The 23952-nt window shown below is 46.7% G+C and overlaps 1 protein-coding gene across 5 annotated transcripts; it reads left to right on the forward strand.

Annotated features, from left to right (window-relative positions):
• Nucleotides 1–207: 207 nt before the first annotated feature.
• WDR31 (WD repeat domain 31) lies at nt 208–19023 on the forward strand. Of its 5 annotated transcripts, none has more exons than XM_041763030.1 (11): nt 230–314; nt 3959–4063; nt 7888–8031; nt 8490–8622; nt 10568–10642; nt 11417–11561; nt 11878–11978; nt 13585–13652; nt 14621–14762; nt 17155–17317; nt 18824–19023. In XM_041763030.1, exons 3-11 carry the CDS (start codon nt 7919–7921, stop codon nt 18982–18984), a joined length of 1101 nt encoding a protein of 366 aa, XP_041618964.1. In that variant the 5' UTR covers nt 230–314; nt 3959–4063; nt 7888–7918; the 3' UTR covers nt 18985–19023. The 5 variants fall into 5 exon arrangements, with proteins under 5 accessions (XP_041618966.1, XP_041618964.1, XP_041618968.1 ...); XM_041763034.1 differs by having other exon boundaries at nt 8493–8622; XM_041763031.1 differs by having other exon boundaries at nt 7891–8031.
• The last annotated feature ends 4929 nt before the right edge of the window (nt 19024–23952 follow it).

Consider the following 23952-nt stretch of genomic DNA (forward strand, 5'->3'; position numbering starts at 1 on the left):
ATAAATAAATAAAATCTTTAAACAGTAAATAAATGAGGATTCTTCATTCCTCGGCGACGGTTCCGGTGGCGCGCTCCTTGCGCACAGCCGACCCCCGGCCTGGAGCCTCAGCGGCCGGCGAGCGGAACTGCGGTTCCGGGGAGAGCGAGCGCCCGGAGGCGTTTCGCGGGGACCCCCGCCCTAGCGACGCGCGCCGCGTTGCTAGGGGCGGAGACGCGGGAGGCTGTGCCGCGTGGTGGCGGCGGACGCCCCGCACTCCGCGCCCCCCGGGCCTCAGCTCCCGGGCCTCAGCTCCCGGCCCCGCCAGCCCGCCGGTGGGTATGGAGCGCGAGGAGGGCGGCGGGGAGGGGCGGGGGGAGCCCTCGCGCCCCGCAGGCTGCAGCCGCCCGCCTGCTGAAAGCGGGGAGCTCGAGGGCCGGCCCTGGGCTGGGAGGTGCCGCAGCGCCCCCCCCATCTTGGGGGATGAACCACGCAGCCCCCCCTCCCCACCCCCCCCTCCCCATAAGCTTTGACAGTCCGCGTGGGTAGACCTGAGAGACTGGAAGGGAACACTGGACACAGGTTGTCCCCTAAACTTGGGGCAACCTTGGTGGAAATTCTGGCCTAATGCTGGCTCCCTGTGAGACTCCGGGCCTCAGTTTCCCCCTCTGTACCACGAGGGTGTCGAATCAGGCCATCTTCCCGTGGTTCCACGGCGGCTTTGTTTGTATTTGTTTAGGGTTTGATGTCCTGTGCGCGCCCCCCTAAGGAGATCTGGTGAGAGGGAGGGAGATGGGACATCAGCATTTACCTGAGCAGTGGCCCAGGAGTCAGGGAAGTCAGGTCAGGTACCCTGGCTCTGCCTCTGCCTCGTGTGCCTCTTGCCTCGTGTGCCTCGTGTGCCTCTGCCTGTGCCTCTTGCCTTTAGCAAGTCCCCACCCTCTGCTGAGTCCCACTTTCTCCGTGGAAATGACAATTGGGTATTTGCTGCAGTGTAACGAGGAATACTGCACTGGAGACTTTTTTTTTTTTTTTTTTTTTTTTATGATAGTCACAGAGAGATAGAGAGAGGCAGAGACACAGGCAGAGGGAGAAGCAGGCTCCATGCACCGGGAGCCTGACGTGGGATTCGATCCCGGGTCTCCAGGATCGCGCCCTGGGCCAAAGGCAGGCGCCTAACCGCTGCGCCACCCAGGGATCCCTTTTTTTTTTTTTTTTTTTTTTTTTGCACTGGAGACTTAAAAGAGAATTCTCTGCCTTAGGTTTAGAGTGACCTCTTGGTATCTTAAGGTCCGCGGAAAGCAAATTGAGGCAGAAATGGGTCCTGGGATTCAGATTTAAGCCTGGTTTCATCTGGAACCAACAAGGATGTCCAGAGCCGTAACTGCGTGTATGGCTTTTCCTAGTCCTCTCCAGCCTTTCCTGAACCTGAAATTTAGGACAGAGCCCCGGGAACTGTTCCCTGAATGATTTGTTGTTGGGCAATTTTGAAGGACCCTTATGTGGTTGGATCCTTAAAAAGCTTCTTGCAGGGCGCCTGGCTGGCTCAGTCAGTAGAGCGTGTGACTTCTAAGCTCAGGGTAGCTTGAGTTCAAGCTGGCCGTTGGGCATGCAGCCTACATTATTTTTTTTAATTTTTATTTGTTAAAGATTTATTTATTTGAGAGAAAGAGAGTGTGAGCGAAGAGGGTGGGGAAGCAAAGGAGAGAGACAAGCGGACCCCACGTAGAGCCCTATCCCAGGGGCTGGATTTGGGCCTGATCTCAGGACTCTGAGATCATGATCTTAGCCAAAACCAGAAGTCAGACACTGAACTGACTAAGCCACCCAGGCGCCCTGGAGCCGACTTTAAAAAAAAAAAAAGGCTGCTTGCCAAACGACTCTTCACCTTAGTATGCCATTCATTCATTCATTCATTCATTCATTCATTCATTCCACAGATATTTGCCTTGCATCCATTCTCCCAGGCCGTGCTTGAAGCTCAGATACAAAAATGAGCATGATGCTTTCCCTCTTCTCAAATGTATTGGATGTTCACAGTATAAACAGTGGAAGATAACTGAATAGTGTTTTTGCTTCTTTGATTAGTCTACTCATAATAAATCACAACTACACGGACATTATTGAAGTATGTTCAATAATGAGCAGAGTATACTCTGCTGTTGAGATTTTAAATTGCCTTGGTATATAATACAAAACTTAAAGAATTCTTAGCCTTAGTGTGATCAATCACTCTGGCCAAGAGACATAACTGGCTTAGGTTTAATATCCTTCAGACTCATATACCCATTTATATATATTCTCTGTGTATATTTGTTACATATGTTTAATATGTGTGTATTAACAGTAGCGTTAATGGTGTCAGTTGGCAGAAATTGCTCCTTCCAGTTGCTGTTCTTGTTAATCTAGCCATCATGCCAGTAGCCAGGTTCAAGGGGGGGCTTTCTATGCACTAGCTTTTATAGAGATGAAGTGTAATGTGCTGACCCAGCACAAGACCTCTGGAGTCAGACTGCCTGCATTCAGGTTTCAGCTCTGCCACTTATTTGCAACTTGTCTGTAAAGTTGGGCAGGTTGTCTAACATCTCTGCACCTCACTTTTCTCATCTTCAAAATGAAGATAGCATCTAGCATCTAGCTCAGAGGCTTGTGGAATACATCAGAAGAGTTAAAGAATATAAAGCATTTAAAATTGTCCTTGGCACATCATAGTGCTGTCTTTAATCTTTTTGTTTGTTTGTTTTATGATTTAATTAATTAATTCGAGAGAGAGATCATGGGGTGGGGGGGAAGGGTAGCAGGAACAGCAGACTCCCTTTTTAGCAGAGAGCCTGACGTGGGGTTCAATCCCAGGACCCCAAGATCATGACCGGAGCTGAAGGCAGACGCTTAACTGACTGAACCACCCAGGCGCCTACCATCTTTGATCTTTACAGAAACCCAGTGAAGATATTCCATCTTACATATAGGAAACAGATTCCAAGAGGCTCAGCAGTTTGCCCAAGACCACAGGGAACTGTAAATCAGATCTGAGTCTGTCCAATTCCCGTGCTGATGCCCTGAATCAAATGTTATCTCGGACTCTTCTGTGTTGCTCTGCATTTTTAGAATAAGCTACACTGTTAATTGGTAGGGCTTATTTATTCGAGTTCTTAAAATAGAGCTGTTAAAATGCAATAAAACCCCACGTCAAGAGAGCTATCTAGTTAGAGTTTTGAGCAGATAGTGTTCCTGCCCTGATTCTTTAGATCTTTAGATAAAGGGTTTATATTGTGATGATTTTGAAAAGCTCTTCCATCTCAAATTCTATGATTCATGCTTACTAAAGTGTTATTTTAAACAGGAGAAACTGCCTTTCTCACGGCAACAGTGGCAGTCAGCTCTGGAAATTTTTGAACAGAAGTACTATAAGAAAAATAAGTGTTTAATGATGTACTTAAATATTTAAATATCTCCTTCTTTGGGGGTGCCTGGCTGGCTCAGTCAGTAGAGCATAAGACTCTTGACCTCAGGGTTGTAAATTCAAGCCCCACGTTGGGTGTAGAGTTTACTTAAATAAATGCAAATTAAAAATAGTTGTATAGGGATGCCTGAGTGGCTCAGAGGTTGAGCGTCTGCCTTTCGCTCAGGGCATGATCCTGGGATCCAGGATCGAATCTCACATCGGGCTCCCTGCATGGAGCCTGCTTCTCCCTCTGCCTATGTGTCTTCCTCTCTCTCTGTGTCTCTTGCGAATACATAAATAAAATCTTAAAAAAAATTATTAAAAAAATAGTTGTATAATTAACATTATGGTACACTTCCCTAATTGTTGGAAATATGCCAGTTATATGATATTGGAATTTTGGAACGTATCTCTTTGTGAGGCAAAGCTATACTCAACAATCTCTTTAATTAAACAAGGTCTTCATTTACCTTGTGAATCTCCTTTCAGCGCAAACATATGCTTAGAGAGAGATTAATTTAAGCATCTTTTCAGTAATTACAGAGATTAGGAAGTGGCTGCCTGAACTGTTTTCCAAAGGATAAACATTACAAAGCACTGAACACGGCAGCTCACCAAGAAAATCCTATTGGTTTGGGGGTAAGTAATTCTAAAAGTTATCTTTTGCTTAGAATGTCCTGTGAGTGCTCTTCAGATGGGAAATACGGCTCCCTGCAGTAGCAGCTAAGAGTCCCATCAGTTTGAAGCAAAGCCAATCCGTTTATAGCACCTGCTCTGTTTGGTGACCTAGATCTGTGGACAGCCTCTGTCCTTAAATTGATGATAATGTTGAAATGGGCTATGCTGGCAGATGGGAAGCCCCGCACCCTCTCCCTGTCTACAAGCGATACCATCGCAAGATTTTTAAAAATTATCCTGGCGTATTTTCTGTCAGCATAGTGTGTGCTTAGTATAGAGAATCCTAGACTGTCTGAACAGGAAGGGACCTTCAGTTCCCACTTCTTAGCAAGAAATGATGTTGCCAGAGTGTGTGAGCCACTTGAGGAACAGCGATGAACATGACCAGGTCCTTCCTCTCGTGGAGCACAGTCTACTAAAAATGATCTAATGTGCTGTCCTCGTTTACAGATGGGGCAGCTGAGGTGCAGAGCAGGGGACGGAGGAGCCCAAGGACAGCGGGATGAGGCAGCCTTGGGGCTGGTGCCCAGGGCTCCTGGTGCCACACACGGTGTTCTTGCCACCGCACTGTGCTTCCTTGCAGTCACCTATCTTGTCCAGAGGTCAACTCTGGCAGCTTCTCAAAGTGTAGGCTGCAGTTCTGGAACATGGTTTTTTAATGGTTACGATTGAGATACTTGGTGAATTTTAGCTTGCTGTTCTTCCTGTAGACCATTCTTCCGAGAGCTGGGCTGGTCATGCCTGTAAGAAACTCTCATCTCTTAAAAAAAAAAGAAAAAAAGAAAAAAAGAAACTCATCTCTTAGGGGCATCCGCGTGGCTCAGTCGGTTGAACATCAGACTCTTGATTTGGGCTCAGGTCACAATGGCAGCATCTGGCCCCATGCTGGGTGTGGAGCCTACTTAAGGGTCTCTCTCTCCTCTCCCTCTGCGTGCCCGCCCCCCACCCACTTAATAATTTAGAAACTCATCTCCTAGACTTTAAGCAGAGTCTCCAAAAGATGGGAACTCGGTACTCCCACCCTCCCTTTACTTTTCTCTACTCTCTGGCCTCTTAGAATAGCTAGTTGCAGAGGACATGCATGACCCAGAGTAGCTGAGATTAGCCCCGACCTTGTCAGGTACGTTCAGTCCCAGCAGATATCCTCCTGGCCATGTCTTCCTGTCACTTTCTTCGTATTTCACCAGCCACCAGAATAGGAGCTGCACAAATCAGGTGCTTAGGAGGCGTTTTCTGAATGAACATATGGATTAGCATCTTTGAATGTCTAATTCATTCTCTCTTAGTTCTAGCCTTGCCAGTTGTTGAGGACAATGCAAGTACATCTAAAAAACACTTAGTAATTCTGTTTATTGTAATATGTCATCCATTGTTGGCATTATTTAAGTTCTAGGCCAGTGGTTCATAAACTTTTTGGCCTCAAGACTTCCTTTTACTGGGGAAGGGGTGCCTGGGTGGCTCAGTGAGTCAAGCCTCTGACTCTTGGTTTCAGCTCAGGTCATGATCTCATGAGCTATGGGATCCAGCGCCACTGTGTCAGGCTCCATGCTCAGTGGGGAGTTTGCTTGAAAGATCTTCTCCCTCTGCCCCTCCCCTGCTCATTCTCTCTCTCTCTGTCTCTCTCTAAAAATAAATAAATCTTTTGAGAAAAATTATTGGGGATCTTAAAGAGCTTTTGTTTATGTAAGTCGTAGATTGGGTTCTACTCTGCCACCTATTGACATTAACACAGATTTTTATGGGAGCAGCCTGGGTGGCTCAGCAGTTTGGCGCCGCCTTGGCCCGGGGCCTGATCCTGGAGAGCCAGGATCTAGTCCCACGAGTCCCACGTCTGGCTCCCTGCATGGAGCCTGCTTCTCACTCTGCCTGTGTCTCTGCCTCTCTCTCTCTGTCTCTCGTGAATAAATAAATAAAATCTTAAAAAAAAAACCCACAGATATTTAAAAAATATTTACTTATTCATGTTAATAATAATAGACTTATTATATAGGTTAGCACAAAATAATGTTATGAAAAATGTGTTTTCCAAAATGCACAAAAAATTTGGTTGGAAAGACTGGTATTGTTTTACATTTTTGCAGTTCTTGTCCATATTTGGTTTCAACATAAGGCAGTTGGATTCTCTCTTTTTAAAGATTTTATTTATTTATTCATGAAAGACAGAGAGAGAAAGGCAGAGACACAGGCAGAGGGAGAAGCAGGCTCCACGCAGGGAGCCTGATGTGGGACTCGATCCTGGGACTCCAGGATCACGCCCTGGGCCTAAGGCAGGTGCTAAACCACTGAGCCACCCAGGGATTCCAGGCAGTTGGATTCTCATGTCAGCTTCTGCATTCAGCCTATTGGCAATATGTGGTTGGGGTTGTAGTATAAGAAGAAAATCAGACCTCACACAGAGATGTAGTTGGAGGAAGGAGGACCATACGCACTCCTTGAAAGGGCCTCAGGAATCCCCACCGGCCCTCAGACCAGTCTAGGTCATTACCTGTGTTGTCTCATGTAGTGTCATCAGCTCTCACATCTCATTCTTTTTTTTTTTTTTTTTTTAAGTAGACTCCATGCCAACATGGGGCTTGAACTCATGACCCTGAGATCAAGAGTTGCATACTCTCCCGACTGAGCCAGCCAGGTGCTCCTATCTCATTCTTACTACAGAATAACCTGGCACACTGGTTTAGAGAAGTGTCACATGAAATCATTTAAAAACAAACCAGCAAGCTATGACCTTTTAGAATAACTTAGGTTCTTTTCAAGAAGCATCACTGGTGAAAATTATCTTTTATTTTCAAATACACATTCTTAGTATTTATTGTGGCACAATTACGTATAGTATAAAATGTATTCTTATTTAGTACAGGGACGGTGTTACGCAACCATCACCACTGTCTAGTTCCAGAACATTTACATGATCCAGGGGGATCCCTGGGTGTCTCAATGGTTTAGCGCCTGCCTTCAGCCTGGGGTGTGATCCCGGGGTCCTGGGATTGAGTCCTGCATCGGGCTCCCCGCAGGAAGCCTGCTTCTCCCTCTGCCTGTGTCTCCACCTCTCTCTGTGTCTCTCATGAATACATAAATAAAATCTTTAAAAAAAAACCAACAAAACATTTTCATGATCCAAAAAGGAAACTCTGTTCCCTCATCACCCCAACCCTTGGCAAGCACTAATCTGCTCTCTGTCCATATAGATTCTGACTGGGGGTATTTCATACCAATGGTCTCATAGAATACGTGGCGTTTTGTGTCTAGCTTCTTTTGCTTAGTTTGATGTTTTCGGGGTTCATCCATCTTATAGTATGCTTCATTATGTTATTTATTTTTATGGCTAATATTCATTGTATGGACATACCACATTTTGTTTTTCCACTCATCCACTGATGGCCATTTAGGGTGTTTCCCCTTCTTGGCAATTGTGAACAGTGCAGCCACGAACATTCATGTATAATTTTTTTGTGCGAACACCTGCTTTCAGTTCTTCTGGGTGTCTTCTCAGGAGTGGAATTCTTGAACATATGGTAATTCTACATTTAACTTGTTGAGAAACGTCTTTGTATTTTTAAAATTCGTTTTGTCTTTGTTTTTTCTGATCTGATTATGCTTTATGGGTGGAGGGGGGTTGTGCATTCCCAGGGCATAAGAGGAGGCAGGGGAAAGAGGAAAAGCAAACAAGTACAATAAATTAGTCTTTTAAAAAATAAGGCTTTATTTTACATCACCACACTAACAAAATGAACAGTATGAAAAAAAAATTTTTTAAAAAATGAACAGTATGTATTCTTTTTACTAAGCAGGGAACACAGCTTCCAGTAGCTACAAGGGATGCTGCTGCTCGGGTGCCATCTGAAACGAGCTCCTCACAAGGTTTTGTGTAGCTTCTGTGCAGGGATGGGGAAACTGCAAAGCAAACTCAAACACAGCACTTATAAATACAGGTATGGCAATCCTGCATTGGGATCCCAAATTTTGTCATGTTGCATTAAAATTCTCCACTAAAGAAAGAGAAGGCCCAGAGCGATTATTGATGACCTTCCCCGAACAGGCAGTTTTCTGAAAACAGGTCTGTTTTCTTTTGGATGAGAAACAGCTAATGTCTGCAGCCACACGGAGAGGGGCCCTGCATCTTTGGGAATGAGCTCTAGGGTGAGCAAAGACTCCGGGCCTCTTGGCTTCAAGTTTCCCCTTTATTGGATTCCAATCCTTCAGGCATTCCGAGCAGACTCAGCATTAATAATCCCATTTCTGGCAATGGCTGTGGGTCTCCCTTCTGCACTTCTTTTCCAGATTTCTCCTCAGCCTGGCCTCTCCTGTGGGCCATCTCATCTTCCCCTTGCCCCTCCCCCGCCCCCGCACTCTGTACCAGTGGGCCTCTCATTTGCCATCTTCTCTTTAGCAGGCCCGACGAAATTATAGAAGAGAGAACTCAAACTAAAGCTTGTCTGGAGTATAGCCCAGCCCACGTGGATACGGTCTCGGTCGTTGCTGCCCTGAACTCAGACCTGTGTGTCTCTGGAGGAAGAGATAAGGTGGGGTTTGTGATGCTTCCCAGGGAACCAGCTTACTGTGGCCAAGGGAAGGTATTTGAGAAGGAAGCGTTGATTCTCTGGTTCCAGCAGCAGCGTCGAGTAGCGTGAAACCATAGGCTCTGTCGGTTGAGCGTCCGACTCTTGATTTTGGCTCAGGTCGTGAACTCAGGGTGATAAGACCGAGCCCTGCATCAGTGGGGACTTGGAGCCTGCTTGAGATTCTTTCCCCCTCCCCTGTTGCCCTCCCCCCTGCTTGTGTGCTCTCTCTCTCTCTCAAATAAATATTAAATTAAAAAAAAAAAAAAGAAAGTCCAGTCTCTTTTATCCTGCTCTTTTGCCCAAATCTCTAACTGGCATGCATCATAATTCTGCCCTTCTGTGTTCCTGTCTTTCCTCCCACTGACACTGAATCTGATTGCTTCTCCCCATCACGTTTGCTTCCATCACAGGACTCACAGCTAGGATGGTGGTAGCAAAAATGTTGATTCTTTTAATACCTCTCATTTTCATATTTCATGGATTTTTAAAAATTTATACATTTATTTTACTTATTTGAGAGAGAGAGAGAGAGCGCAGGGGGAGGGGCAGAGGGAGAGAATCTTCAAGCAGACTCCCTGCTAAGCATGGTGCTCAATCCCACAAGCTATGAGATCATGACCTGAGCGGAAACCAAGAGTCAGAAAAGTTCAACCAGCTGAGCCATCCAGACACCCCTGTATTTCCCAGATTCAAAGAGGTTCATGTTTTGATACTTGAGCACCTCCGAAGTCAGTATGCATCTAAAAATTGATGATAAGGGCACCTGGCTGGCTCAGTCAGTAGAATGTATGACTCCATCTCAGGGTTGTGAGTTCAAGCCCCACATTTGGTGTGGAGCCTACTTAAAATAAATTTTAAAATAAATGAAAATAAAAACTGTTGATAAAGCATGGATATAATTTAATTGGCAGTAGTTTGTCTTAAAGTTGATATCATCTTAGATGTGTGAATTTTATTTATCTGATCTTCACCTGTGAGGGGTAGGTAGGGAAGGATTATCCTCTCTGTTTTACAGATTAAGAAACTGGCATTTAACCAGGTCAAGTGCTAACATGCTCCTTTCTCTCTAGCAACGAATTACAGAGACTGGGCCAGAGGATGCTAAACAGGGAGTCTCCTGTTCAGGAGATTTATAACAAAATGTTAAAGTATAGGGCCGCCCAGGTGGCTCAGAGGTTTAGCACCGCCTTCAGCCCAGGGTGTGAGCCTGGAGACCAGGGGGTCGAGTCCCACGTCGGGCTTCCTGCATGGAGCCTGCTTCTCCCTCTGCCTGTGTCTCTGCCTCTCTCTGTGTCTCTCATGAATAAATAAATAAAATCTTAAAAAAATATATTAAAGTATATACCTAGAAAAAGGACAGAAAGTTTTAATGATGATTCTCTCTGGCAAATGGGATTATGGTTTTTGTTTTTTTTTTTAATTAGAAAAAAAGTGTGATGTGTTTTACAATCATGTGAGTATACATAACACTACTGAACTGTACACCTTAAAATGATTAAGATGGTAAATTTTCTTTTTAAAGACTCATTTATTTATTAAAGAGAAAGTGCAGGGGGGGGGAACTTATCCCACGTAGAATTCTAATTCAGCATTTATGACCAGAATCTCAGGCTGTCAGTTCCCTTTGGGGAGTGTCCTCCCGAACCCATCAGCAAGGCTCAGAGCAGTGGCCCATTGCCTTGCAGAGAGAGCACCAGTCATGAGGAAAGAAAAGAAAGTCCACGTAGGGGGACAAGACTAGGGAATACAACAATAAAGCCCTAACGCTTGACAGAGAGGGAGAAATTAGGTAGAGAATGAAGTAAAGGCTTGTTTCAATTAAATAAAATATTTACTTAAAATATTCAGAGATTCACTTCCCTGAAAATATTACAGAGATGCTAATGACTCTAATGACTCTCCGCAGACAGTTGTGGCCTATAACTGGAAGACTGGAAATGTGGTGAGAAGGTTCAAAGGACATGAGCGAGAAATCACTAAGGTAATTATCAAATGATCATTATCAGGGAGGGAACTTGGAACTGAATAAAGGAGTATTAATGGCTCTAGATGTAGGAGTGATTGGATATTCAGTCTTAAAAATAACACAAGGGCCTCATTTGATGCCATGAGGCCCTATTCGAGGAAAAGCAGAGCAAACCATTCCCTTAGCTATTGTTACAGGCATATTAGACATGATTTTTATTTGGTCACTAAGCCCTTAATAGTTCAGGTGGTAAACAGAGAACAACTCTCCCTGCTTATCCTAATTCAACAGGGACATGTTTGGAGGCTGCCTGTGTGTTTACTGTAGGTAGAAAAATAATACATGATACAACTTCTTTATATTTTAAATATATTATAAATAAATTATAAGTAAATAAATGATAAAATCTCTATACTCAGGAACCCCTCTTGGGGAAATTTTTAAAAAGCCAACAACAGCTAAATAAAAATTAATTTATTAAAAAAGCATTGCAGGGTAGACTGAGCTCCTAGCAAAAAGGACAGAGAATGCCAGTCTCTATAACTCCCCTCCCTGAAATCACCCTAAATGAACTGAAAAGCAGAATTGAGTTGCAGACTCTGTCATAGTGAAACCAGGCGACAGCCACAACTCATGGTGCAAAGTGTGGTAGCGACACACCAGATGCAGTGCATTCCCACGGCGACGTAGAGAGAGCCTCAGGCTCTGACACCTGCAGCCCCAGGTCTGTTGCCCATTTTAAAGTCCAATCAAACAAGCACACCAGAACTTTTTTTTTCTCTTGAGCAGATAGCCTGTATTCACAAATCCAGCCAGTTCTTCAGCGCCTCTCGTGACAGGATGGTCATGATGTGGGACTTGCATGACCCCTCACAACCAAGGCAGCAGTTCTCTGGCCACGCCATGGTGGTCACTGGATTGGCTGTGAGTCCAGGTAAAGTCAAACAGATCTCTTCCTAATGCTGTCGTACTTTTTTTTTTTTTAAGACCTATTTATTTATTTTGAGAGAGAGAAACTGAGTGGGTGTAAGCAGGGGGAAGAGCAGAGGCAGAGAGAGAAGCAGGCTCCCACTGAGCATGGAGCCTGACATAAGGGCTCAATCTCACGACCCTCAGATCGTGACCTGAGTGGAAACCAAGGGTCGGACACGCAACTAACTGACTGAGCCACCCTGGTGTCCCCTGTTATATTTTCTGAAAAGCTCTGTGCCAGGCCCGTCTCATGGACCATGTTTCCCTTGTTTCCCCAGACTCATCACAGCTGTGCACTGGCTCTCGGGACAATACTCTGCTTCTGTGGGACGTTGGGACTGGACAGTGTGCGGAGAGAGCTTCTGTCTCCAGGAACCTGGTTAGTAACTCACACGCAGTAGAGAGTGGGACAGCAGGAGGGAGCAGGGGGCGAGGCACGCAGCCTGGGGGAGAGATGAGGAGACCTTCCGGGCAGGAGAGGCTGGGGGCCTCGCTACTGCTCACCCTGAGCTCTCTGTCAGACCCTGGCGTTTCAGGGTTTCCAGATTGGATGATGTTTTGAGGTCTTCTGCTCCAGAGAACACCTCCACTAGTTCACATTGGAATTTTAAGTGGTGTCCTCATTTGTTCCCTCAAAATGCAGCTATTCTATATCTGCTGTGCCAGGAGCAGGGTTGGCGGCCCAGGACACAGTCCACCAGAGCTCACAGCTTCTGGGCAAAGAAACAAGCATGACCTTTTTGCTCTAAGTATAATTTGCTTTATGAAGACCAGTGTTTTCTGGTAGCAGGCTGGTATATAGCCTCACAGCCTTTGAGGTCAGTCATACCTGGGTTCAAACTATGGATCCATCGCTTTTAAGTAATCTCTACCCTACTGTGGGGCTTGATCTCACAACCCTGAGATCAAGAGTTACATGCTGTACTGACTGAGCCAGCCAGGCACCCCAAGGTCTGTCACTTTTTAGCTGTGTTACTCCAAGAAAGGCACTTAGACTGTCAGTGTCTTCATTTATAAAGTGGGGGAATCCTATGACCTGACATTGGTAGATGTTCCTTTAGTGGTCATTAAATATCACGCATGGTTATCTTCTCCAGTTTTTTTTAAATTTTTATTTATTTTTTAAAGATTTTATTTATTTATTCATGAGAGACACAGAGAGGCAGAGACACGGGCAGAGGGAGAAGCAGGCTCCATGCAGGGAGCCCGATGTGGGACTCGATCCCGGGTCTCCAGGATCACGCCCTGGGCCAAAGGCAGGTGCTAAACCGCTGAGCCACCCAGGGATCCCTCTTCTCCAGTTTTTTTTTTTTTTTTTTTTTTTTTTTTTTTTTTTTTATTTATGATAGTCACAGAGAGAGAGAGAGTCAGAGACACAGGCAGAGGGAGAAGCAGGCTCCATGCACCGGGAGCCCGATGTGGGATTCGATCCCGGGTCTCCAGGATCGCGCCCTGGGCCAAAGACAGGCGCCAAACCGCTGCGCCACCCAGGGATCCCCCCCTCTTCTCCAGTTTTGAAGACAACCCTCCATGGCAAGGTGCGCTTGCTCTGTGCCCCCCGTATTTGTGGAGGTTGCTGGAAGAAAATCCTGTCATGTCGGGTTGTTTTGAAAACTGTTTCATGCCTGTCCAGCAGGGGGCTACAGGGATGGGGAGAAAGAACACTTCTCCTGAACGCTGTGAGGCCTTAGAGCAGGGTTTCAGTGGTCCCACCACAGAACAGGGGGCTGCTGCCCTTAGCTGCTACTCGCCAGCAGCTCTCCAGCACACGTATGGGCGCCTGCTACCATTGCTGCTGCCGATCCAGGGGATGCCAGTAGAGCACGACTGCTGGGTATCTACAAAACACCGAATCCCTCCAAGTCAAATGTGCTAGTCAGCATCCTTGGGAAGTGGTGGAGAGATGCTATTTAGCACAGTCTACAGGAATTACAGCGGAAGAATGACTTGGTGTGGAGAAGTTTTGAAAATTTTGCTCTTTCCAGGTCACTCACCTGTGCTGGGTCCCTCAAGAACCGTATATACTACAGACTTCTGAAGATAAAACCATCAGGTGGGCTTACTGAGCAGCAGTCAAGGTGTTTCTGGTGAAGGTTTGTGGTTCCCGTGCTTACATAACTCCCTTCCCTCCTCTGCTTCTCCTCCCTGCTGTGCCTTCCCAGGGCCTTTTGCCCCTCACTGAGACTGGGGTCTCTCTGACCTGGCCGGGTAGAAGTCGAATGCCAGGAAAAAGCGCTTGTCCTGAAGCAGCTGATGTCTGACCCCCATACTCACCCCCTGTGTGAATATGTTCAGATTAACCTCAGGACCTGTCACTGGCTTGTCCCACCCTTCGGGCTGCCTGGCTCCACTTACTGCCCCTGCTCGGCTCCAGGTGTTCTCAATCACCCAGCCCTCAGATGAAGCCTTATCTGGGGAAATGGGGTTGGAATCCCCGTTAGGAGAGTCAAATGAAGTAAATCGTTCTCGAGTAGAAAGCACAATGAGAAACTCTGGATCTCAGAAGACATTCATTCTACTTAGGAAATAGTGGGAATGAGGTAAAGAGATGAAAATGAGACAAGAGGCTGAACAGAACATTCCCCCATGGACCCCATGGCCCAGGTAGGCCAAGGCCTGCAAGTCTTTTGTATCTGATTCTGGAATGGTGACTTCTCCTCTGGATCATAATAACTGTCTTTTTTAAAAAAAAATTTAAGTCACAGGCACAGAAATATCCTCTTGTCCATGGAAAGCAGTATCCCAAAGGGCCAAATTAACAAATTAACTTGTACAGTTAGGATGCTTGGTCTAAATTCTTATTAACTGGATCTCAAAATAGAAGGAACTCAGACGTCATTCAGTTTGGTTATTTCCTGGCAGCTTTTGAGTCTCCAAGGTTGATCTGGTTCATACTCCTGTTTTTAGATAAATCATGACATTCTCTCTGACCAGCCGAAGCGACAAAGAGCTGAGGCTTATGTTAGTGGGTATATCGGACACATTTACCACAGACTCATTTCCTGCAGTCATGTCTTGCAGATTATGGGACAGCCGGGGGCTGCAGGTAGCTCATGTATTTCCTGCAAAGCAGCATATTCAGACCTATTGTGAGGTCAGTGAGGATGGACACAAGTGTATCTCCTGCAGCAACGGCTTTGGAGGGGAAGGCTGTGAAGCCACGGTAAGAGATTGTGGGTGTCTGGGGGTCTGATTGCTGATGAGCAAATTATTTACTCTGACCTCACCTCCATACTGGGCTACATAGGCAAGCCCTACTAATGGCTCAGGCCTGTTCCAAGTGCATACTGTACGTGATTCTTTGCATTCCAGATGCATCTCTCAAGAAACTTCTATGAGCCTTGGGCTTTCTGAATTGGTAGTGGAAAAGAGGGATGGGATGAGAGTCAAGATAGGAAGGTGCTAAACACAGAACCAGTTTGCTAACATCCCTACTCCCAGCAGAGCTGAGAAAGGGGAGGGACTATTTGAAAAGCCACATTATTTCTTTCTTTTTTTTTAATTTTTTCTTTTTTTTTTTAAGATTTTATTTATCTATTCATGAGAGACACACACGGCGGGGTGGGGGCAGAGACAGAGGCAGAGGGAGAAGCAGGCTCCACGCAGGAGCCCGATGTGGGACTCGATCCTAGGTCTCCAGGATCACGCCCTGGGCTGAAGGCAGGGGCTAAACCATGGAGCCACCCAGGGATCCCAGAGCCACATTATTTCCATTGTACATGTGGTCGCAGTAAAGGAGGCTCAAGCTCTTCCAGGAAGTTTGAAGTGCCAGTGTTGGCCGATGGCCCACCCCAACCCTTACCCACATACCTTTCCTCACAGTTAATTTTGGATTAGATTGCATTGGCTCCTTCAAAGTACCTTGGATTCCTCATTGTAGAATATAGGTTAAAAGGGGCATCTAGTCCAAATAGAACAATTACGGCTCCCATTGTATCAAACCTTACACACTAGGTGCTGGCCTGAGCACATGACATGGAGTATCTCATTTAATCCTTACAACAGCCTTGTCCGTTAGGTTCTATTATAATTGCCATTTTACAGCTGAGCAAAGAGAGGCATGGCAAGTGAAATCTCTTGCACAAGACCGCACCTCTGATCATGGTAGGTTGAGGTGTTGAATCCCAGGCTATTGATGTAGCATCTCTTTACCAAGCTAAGCATTTCTAGCTCCTACAACCGACACAGTGTCCCGTGATTTCCTTATTTTCCGGATCGCTCTCCTCTCTGAACATTGTTCTTTTGAATTACATGGTATCCAGGGACTGCATTATTTTTTGGACACAATTCAGTTTGCTCTCCTCCTGGAACATTATCTAGCGGCGGTCTGATCATATCAACAAGAGTGGGATGGGTAGAACTTTCACCTCCTTTGTTGGAGAGTCTCGTCATCATTTACCAAATTTTAGCATGTAGGTAAGAAATTAGAAAGGCTGTGCCTCTGTGTACTTGTGAGAAGGTGTTCCCAACTGTGGGGTCTCCAAGGATCCACAGAGGCCAGGAGGCTGAATGTCAGGCAGCTCTTGAGCTGTTGTAGAAAGGCGACCTCGGGACACCTGGGTGGCTCAGTCGGAGGAACATGTGATTCTTTCTCCTTTTTTTTTTTTTTTTTAAAGATTTTATTTATTTACTCATGAGAGACACAGAGAGAACGAGAGGCAGAAACAGTGGCAGAGGGAGAAGCAGGCTCCACGCAGGGAGCCTGACGTGGGACTCGATCCCAGGTCTCCAGGATCACACCCTGGGCTGAAGGCAGGTGCTAAACCGCGGAGCCACTCAGGGATCCCCAAGCATGTGATTCTTGGTCTTGGGGTCATGAGTTTGAGCCCCACCTGGGTGTAAAGATTACTTGAATAAAAAACTTAAAAAAAAAAAAAAGTAGCCAACTTCATACTGTCCCATCATGCTGTAGGACTTGGAGCTTTCATTTCCCTAATCATGACATTAATGAGGGAGGCAGCGACCCTCCCAGCACATCCTTAACCAGGGTTGTTTAAGATAGTCGATGTTTAAAATAATCATCATGGGGGATGGGGTAGTTTGGTGATGGGCATTGAGGGCACATGATGGGAGGAGCACTGGGTGTTACACACAACTGATAAATCATTGAACACTGCATCTGAAACTAAGTGGGTACTTTATGTTGGCTAATTGAATTTAAATTAGAAAAACAGGGACACCTGGGTGGCTCAGCGGTTGAGTGTCTGCCTTTGGCTCAGGGTGTGATCCTAGGGTCGGAATTGAGTCCCACTTTGGGCTCTTTGCTGGGAGCCTACTTCTCCCTCTGTCTGTGTCTCTGCCTCTTTCTCACTCTCTATCAGGAATAAATAAGTAAAATCTTTAAAAACAAATAAATTTAAAAAACAAAAAATAATCATTGGATGGATGATTCAGTATGTGGGTGGATGGATGAAGATGAGGGGTAGCTACATAAGTGGGTAACTAGAGGGAAGAGGTGGCTCCTGAGAAGGCGGGGAGGTGGAAGTCAGTGAGGGTAGCATGTATAAAGCTAGAGAGTAGGTACGTTTGAGCCAGCCTGTGTCCTTACTCTACAGTTGTGGGACCTACGGCAGACGCGGAACAGAATATGTGAATATAAGGGCCATTTCCAGACTGTCGCATCCTGTGTCTTTCTACCAAGAGCACTGGCCTTGATGCCTGTAATTGCTACCTCGTCACATGACTGCAAAGTGAAGATTTGGAACCAAGATACTGGAGGTAAGCAGCCTGCTGGTGGTGCTTCTCAAAGTTACATGGAGTCCTAAAAGCTTCCTTGAAACTCTTTCTTTCCATTGCTCAGCAAGTACAAAGCCACCCATGTCCTGCCACTCTCCAGGCCCGTAGTGGTTAAAAGATGACACTATGATATCGGGATTCTGCTGACCGTCTGGCTATAAGCCATCACTGCAGGAGCCCTGGTGCCATGTTGTTCAGACTGGTTCTGGAGAGCTCAAATACATTGAGCTCTTGGTAGTCTTTCTATCTGAAGTTCTTCCTCAGGTTTAAATGTGTGATGCTCAAAACGTCTGACAGAGTACAAGGATTGCCATTTTCAAATTCATGTTTTAAGGTCTAAAATGAGAGTCTCAAAAAAATAAAATAAATAAAATGAGAGTCTCAGCTCGTGGCGGGGGTGAGGTAGCATAAGGATGGTCTCCGCAAGACTGCCCAGTTTGACGCTGCAGCTAAGGTTTGAGATCACAGTAAGGTCATGACATGTCAAAGCACCAGAGAAAGATGCCTTGGGGAACACAGCTCCACCGAGCCCTCAGTGAAGTGGAATGCCAGAGCCACTCCTACCGGCTGATAGTGAAATATTCAGGAATTTTTTATAAGGTCATAGTGGGAGTATTTACACCACAAAGGGTGTGAGTGCTATGAGTAAAGGTGGTTGTTTTTTTTCTTCCAGAAAGCTGCCTTACCAGCACTCCACTGGCTCCAAGCTATTTTGTCCTGGACCCTGAGTTCTGACAGACACAGGAATAGTGTGAACTTAGAGAATCGCATGACAAATCCCTCCCATGGTTACTTTCCAGAAACTTAGCTCCCAGAGGGGAGGATAGGGTAGCCCTATCTTTTCTCAGGGAAGAGACGTGAGATCATGTCCAGGGGCACACAAGCCGAACTTCGGTAGGGAGCACAGCCCTGCTGTATCCCACCTCTCCAGCTGCCCGGCACGAGTGGTGGGAGGTGGAGAGCGCCTGTCCCAAGAGTCCACGCTCCTAAACCTGAGACCAGGGACAGCAAGGTCTGAGAGTGCTGCCCGGCCCACCAGGTGTGCACCTGTAGATCATAGAAGAGCAGCTCCCGAGACGGGGGCAGAGGGGACACTGGGTCAGCCGGAGGCCCCCAGACTGCCCTGCAGGTCCCAGTTTCCTCTGTGTTGAAGGGAGCAAGGCCCCAGCAGCTGAAGAACAGCACCCCTGTCTGTTCCTCCGCCCCAGCCCCTGCTCTGTACTCTGGGCGGGCAGTCAGGGAGGGCGACAGGCCAGGCCCCGACTGGGTGTGCCTCTAAGTGATACACACCTTGTTTGGCCCACGTGCTGTTCTCTGGAGTTGAAGCCTTGCGGCTGGCCCACGTTTGCCTTCCCCGCCGGTGCGCAGCCCTCTGCAGCTCGGGTGCTGCTCCTGCCTGGGTTAGAGGCGGAGGGCACGCTTTATTGACACGGTTCCTCACAGAGACCTCGCGCGCCCTAAGCCGCTGGTTCTCTCTTCCTCCCCCAGCCTGCCTGTTCACCCTGTCCCTGGATGGATCAGGACCTCTGACCTCCCTGGCTGTTGGCGACACCGTCTCCTTGCTGTGTGCAAGTTTCAGCAGAGGAATTCACCTGCTCCGAGTGGAGCGGGACCCCGGGCTGCAACTGCGGGAAGTGGCGGCCTTCTGAGGCCCAGAGACACTGGACAATAGCAAACTGTGGCCCGTCCTTCCTCTGTGTGGCTTCGTTTTTCCCTGTGATCTTGCGGGGAGGGCAATGTGGGCCCTGGATTCTCTGCTTAGGTTCACTTGGGAGGTGCATCAGGGCTTGAAGGCCAGGTGCAGTTGAGAAACGTGGGCCAAGCGTAAGGTTCCCCATCTCGGTGCAAACACAAGCAGTTTGCAGGAACCTTTGGGACCGCTCTTTACAAACAAAGTTCATGGCTCCGAACGATGAGCTGTAGGTGTAAGAGTGATAGCCTCTGTGAGTCCGAACGCAGGGTTCAGTGTACTGGACTGACCTGTTCCAAGCCTCCCCAGAAGACAAAGCCGCAGGCGGAGCAGCGGTGTTCAGGTGGCCTCCTGGTTACCCAGCGGGAAAGGGTAGCGCAGCCCCACAGGGGACATGGCTTGCGGATGTGGGATTCGGCTCTGGCCACTGCTCCTCGGCGAGGTGAAGAAGTCTTGGCTTCTACTCGGAGGAGCAGCCGAGCGCAGGTGGCGCTGAGGAGGCATGAAAATTAGACCCCAGATGGCTTGAAAAGGCCAACGACTGCAGGGCCTTGCCCCGAGTCCTAGTTATCAGACCTGTGCTGTGCATAAGAAAATGGAGAGGTTCTAGAGATTAAGGCTAAAAAAAATGTCATTTGTACATTTTAATATTTTTCTTTCATTTTATATAAACTCTTTTGGGGGGATGGCCATTGTGAGGCAAAGGGGAGTCCACAGCAGCAGAACATAGACAGCGAGTGCCTAGGTGGCTCAGGAGTTGAGTGTCCAGTTCTTGATTTCAGCTTGATTCATGATCTCGAGGTTGTGGGATTGAGCCTCGCGTCAGGCTGCACGATTAGTGGGGAGTCTGATGAAGATTCTCTCTAAAATAAATAAGTAGGGCAGCCCCGGTGGCTCAGTGGTTTAGCGCCGCCTTCAGCCCGGGGCGTGATCCTGGAGACCTGGGATCGAGTCCCGTGTCGGGCTCCCTGCATGGAGCCTGCTTCTCCCTCTGCTCCTCTCTCTCTCTCTGTGTCTCTCATGAATAAATAAATAAAATGAAAAAAATAAATAAAAATGAAATAAAAAAATAAATAAAAATGAAATAAAAAAGTAAAATCTTAAAATAAAAAAAAAGAACATAGAACAGAGGGATGGACTCCACCTTCTGCTGCCAGCCACTGAGCCCTCCTTGGTGAGGAGGGACTGGGTGTTCAGGCCGGCCTGTATGGCCCCCAGGACATCCGTCCCCAGGATGGTGCTCACGAGCCCATTTCCTTCAGGGAAGGTAGAGTCCCTCCTGCCTTCAGAAGAGCCCAAACATAAGGCAGCTGAGGCCTGGACATTAAATTGTGTGTGTGGCTGAAATTATAAGAGGATCTTTGTTTTTACTGAAAGGTTAAAAATGATCTGGAAAAGATACAATTTGGAGTGCTATTCTCCACATATAATCTAGACTGTCTATAATTTAGGTCCCAATTTGTATTTAAAATATTGTTTTCTTGGAAATAGCTACCAGCTGGGGCACCTGGCTGGCTCAGTCAAAAGAGCATGTGACTCAGTCTCAGGGTCATGGGTTGGAGTCCCAAATGGTACGGAGATTACGTAAATAAATAAAACTTTAAAAATAGGGCACTCAGAAAAAAAAAAAAAAAAGGGCAGCCCCAGTGGCTCAGCAGTTTAGCACCGCCTTCAGCCCAGGGACTGATCCTAGAGACCCAGGATCAAGTCCCTCGTCAGGCTCCCTGCATGGAGCCTGCTTCTCCCTCTGCCTGTGTCTCTGCCTCTCTCTCTCTGTGTCTCTTGTGAATAAATAAATTAAATCTTTAAAAAATAAATAAATAAAAATAGAGCACTCAGTTAAGCGACTGCCTTCAGCTCAGGTCATGATCCCGGGGTTCTGGGATGCAGTCACCATTGGGCACCCTGCTCAGTGGGGAGTCTGCTTCCCCCTCTCCCTCTACCCCTCCCCGCTCAGGTGTGCTTTCTCTCTGGCTCTCAAATAAATCAATAAAATCTTTTTAAAAAAGTTAAAATAGCTACCAGCGACTAAAGTACCGTGATACAGAGAATATCACTGATATCACAAAAGTATCAGACAAGTTCCCTTTTTTTTTTTAAGATTTTATTTATTTATTCATGAGAGACACAGAGAGAGAGGCAGAGACACAGGCAGAGGGAGAAGCAGGCTCCATGCAGGGAGCCCGATGCGGGACTCAATCCCGGGACTCCACATGCCCTAGGCTAAAGGCAGGTGCTAAACCGCTGAGCCATCCAGGGGTCTCAGACAAGTTCCCATTATCACTATCTTCCTGAACAGATCTAAAAAAAAAAAAATTTTTTTTAAATTTAAATTCTAGTTAACATACAATGCAATATTGGTTTCAGGAATAGAATTCAGGGCAACCCTGGGTGGCTCAGCGGTTTAGCGCCGCCTTCAGCCCAGGGTGTGATCCTGGAGACCTGGGATCGAGTCCCACATCAGGCTCCCTGCATGGAGCCTGCTTCTCCCTCTGCCTGTGTCTCTGCCTCTCTTTCTCTCTCTCTCTGTGTCTCTCATTAATAAATAAATAAAAATCTTAAAAAAAAAAAAAAGGAATAGAATTCAGTGATTCCGGGAGCCTGCTTCTCCCTCTCTGTGTGTGCACACGCACTTGCTCTCTCCCTCTCCATTCTCTCTCAATCATGAATAAGTAAAATCTTAAAAAAAAAAATAGCGATTCATCACTTACATCTGAACAATGATTATTAAATCAACTTCCCCAGGGGTTTTGAGTACACAGTCACTGAAAAAATACCCCCTGAACTTTCTGTTGGCAGCAACAGGAACGTAATGTTTTCAACACTGGTATCGAGAGGCACGTTTCCAGTCTATAACAGCCTTGACTTTGACACAGGCATTACAAGTATAGAACTCAGGTCAGTTGGTGTTTTTTTAATCTTTTAACACTGTGAAAAAGGAAGTTAGCTATTTCTGGGTAGCCTTTCGAGCACATAATGAGTGAAGAAAAGCTTCATCGTGAAAGGTGCAGCAGGCTGCTAGCTATTTCCTGAAGTTGGTACTTCCCGGCACAGGCTGCCCAGCCGAAGCCTCCCTTCCCAGCCAGGCAGGGGCGTGAGCATAAATTCTGGCCAGTGGATTGTGAGTGGAAGTGATGTGTGTAACTTCTACTCTATTAGTTCCAAAGGAATGTGTTCATCTGGGATTACCCCTCTGGGTCCTTTGCCAGTAGCTGGAATGCAGACCGCCAGGACCAGCTTCAGCTCTTTTTTTTTTTTTTAAGATTTTGTTTATTTATTCATGAGACACAGAGAGAGAGGCAGAGACACAGGCAGAGGGAGAAGCAGGCTCCCTGTGAGGAGCCCGATGTGGGACTCAATCCTGGGACCCTGGGATCATGAGCTGAACTGAAGCCAGACACTCAACCACTGAGCCACCCAGGTGTCCCAGCTTCAGTTATTCAGATGAGGACGTGGTGATGGGACAGCAAGAGAAGATGGAACAACCCTGAAATCCCGACCAGCTAGACTGTGACCTGAAAGAGGAATGAACGTCATTCTTCATAAGCCACTGTCTATATTTGTACCGTTGAATTCAAGGATAGCAATCGGGAACAATCTCAGATGCCTTAAGTTTAGAGCTTGCTGATTTTCCATAAGCTGAACACACTCTAGTAACCAGAACCGAGATGAAGAAGTGCAGACCTCCTAGAACCCAGATGGTCTCCCCCATCTTCCCCTCCAGGCCTCGCTGCTAAGGAATCTAGAACAGCTTAAGTTGGTTTTGCCTGCTTTTCTGCTTTATATACGTGGACTCCTACTGTATTGTGGCTGATGGGAAACACGGCCCCAAATTCCTCTCCGCCCTATACATGTGGCCCTTCGTGAGGTGGTTTCTCATCATTGGGTCAGGTCGATTTCCCCACCCCTTGCATCTGCACTTTTGACTTAATTTGACCAATATAAATGCGGATGAACAGGGGTGTCTGGGCAGCTCAGTTGGTTAAACGTCCAACTCTTGATTTCCACTCAGGTGTTGGTTGATCTCAGGGCCGTGAGATGGAGCCCCATGTCGGGCTCCATGCTCAGCTTGGAGTCTGCTTGAGATTCTTTCTTCCTCCCTCTGCCCTTCCCCTGCTCCCTCTCTCTCTCAGATAAATAAATAAAATCTTAAATGCAGAGGAACAAATGCTGTGAAATTCCAGGTGGGGCCTCAGAAGGCCCATGGCTTCTCTTTGGCCATCCTGGAGAGCTGCTCCGTGTCAGAGGGGTGACCTGGCCAGGTGGGGAAGAACTGAGAGCCACCAACCGTGTGAATAAGGTGACCTTGGACCTTCCGAGCCTGCCAAACTGCCGCTGGATGCCATCTCAGATGAAATCAGAAGAGAAACTGCACAGCTGTCCCACACCATCATGAAAAATTGTAAATCCCTGCTTAAAGACACTAATATTTGGGGTAGTCTGCTATGTACCAGTGGATTTAAGTGAAACAAGTCATGGGCTCTTTTTTTAAGATTTTATTTATTCATTCATGAGAGACAGAGAGGCAGAGACACAGGCAGAAGGCTCCCTGCGGGGAGCCTGCTGTGGGACTCAATCCCAGGACCCCAGGACCACACCCTGAGCCAAAGGCAGATGCTCAACCACTGAGCCACCCAGGCGTCCCTCTGGGTATTGAGTTTTAAAGATGAATTTATTTCCTACTTTCTATATTTGATTTTTTTTGCAATGAGGATGAATCAGTTTTATTTTTAAAACTTACTTATTTTTGGAAATAGGCACTGCATTCCCATAGTCTATCAAGAGTGCAGAAGTTTATATGATAAAACGCCTCTCTCTCAACCATATCTGCCTTCCATCTGGCTCCCTCCAGAGGTGACCAGTGTCACCAGCATCTGGTGTAACCCTGAAGAGACACTTTATACATAAATTCATTTCCTTTATCACT

This window comes from Vulpes lagopus, chromosome 7 (assembly GCF_018345385.1).
Source record: "Vulpes lagopus strain Blue_001 chromosome 7, ASM1834538v1, whole genome shotgun sequence".
Lineage (NCBI taxonomy): Eukaryota > Metazoa > Chordata > Mammalia > Carnivora > Canidae > Vulpes > Vulpes lagopus.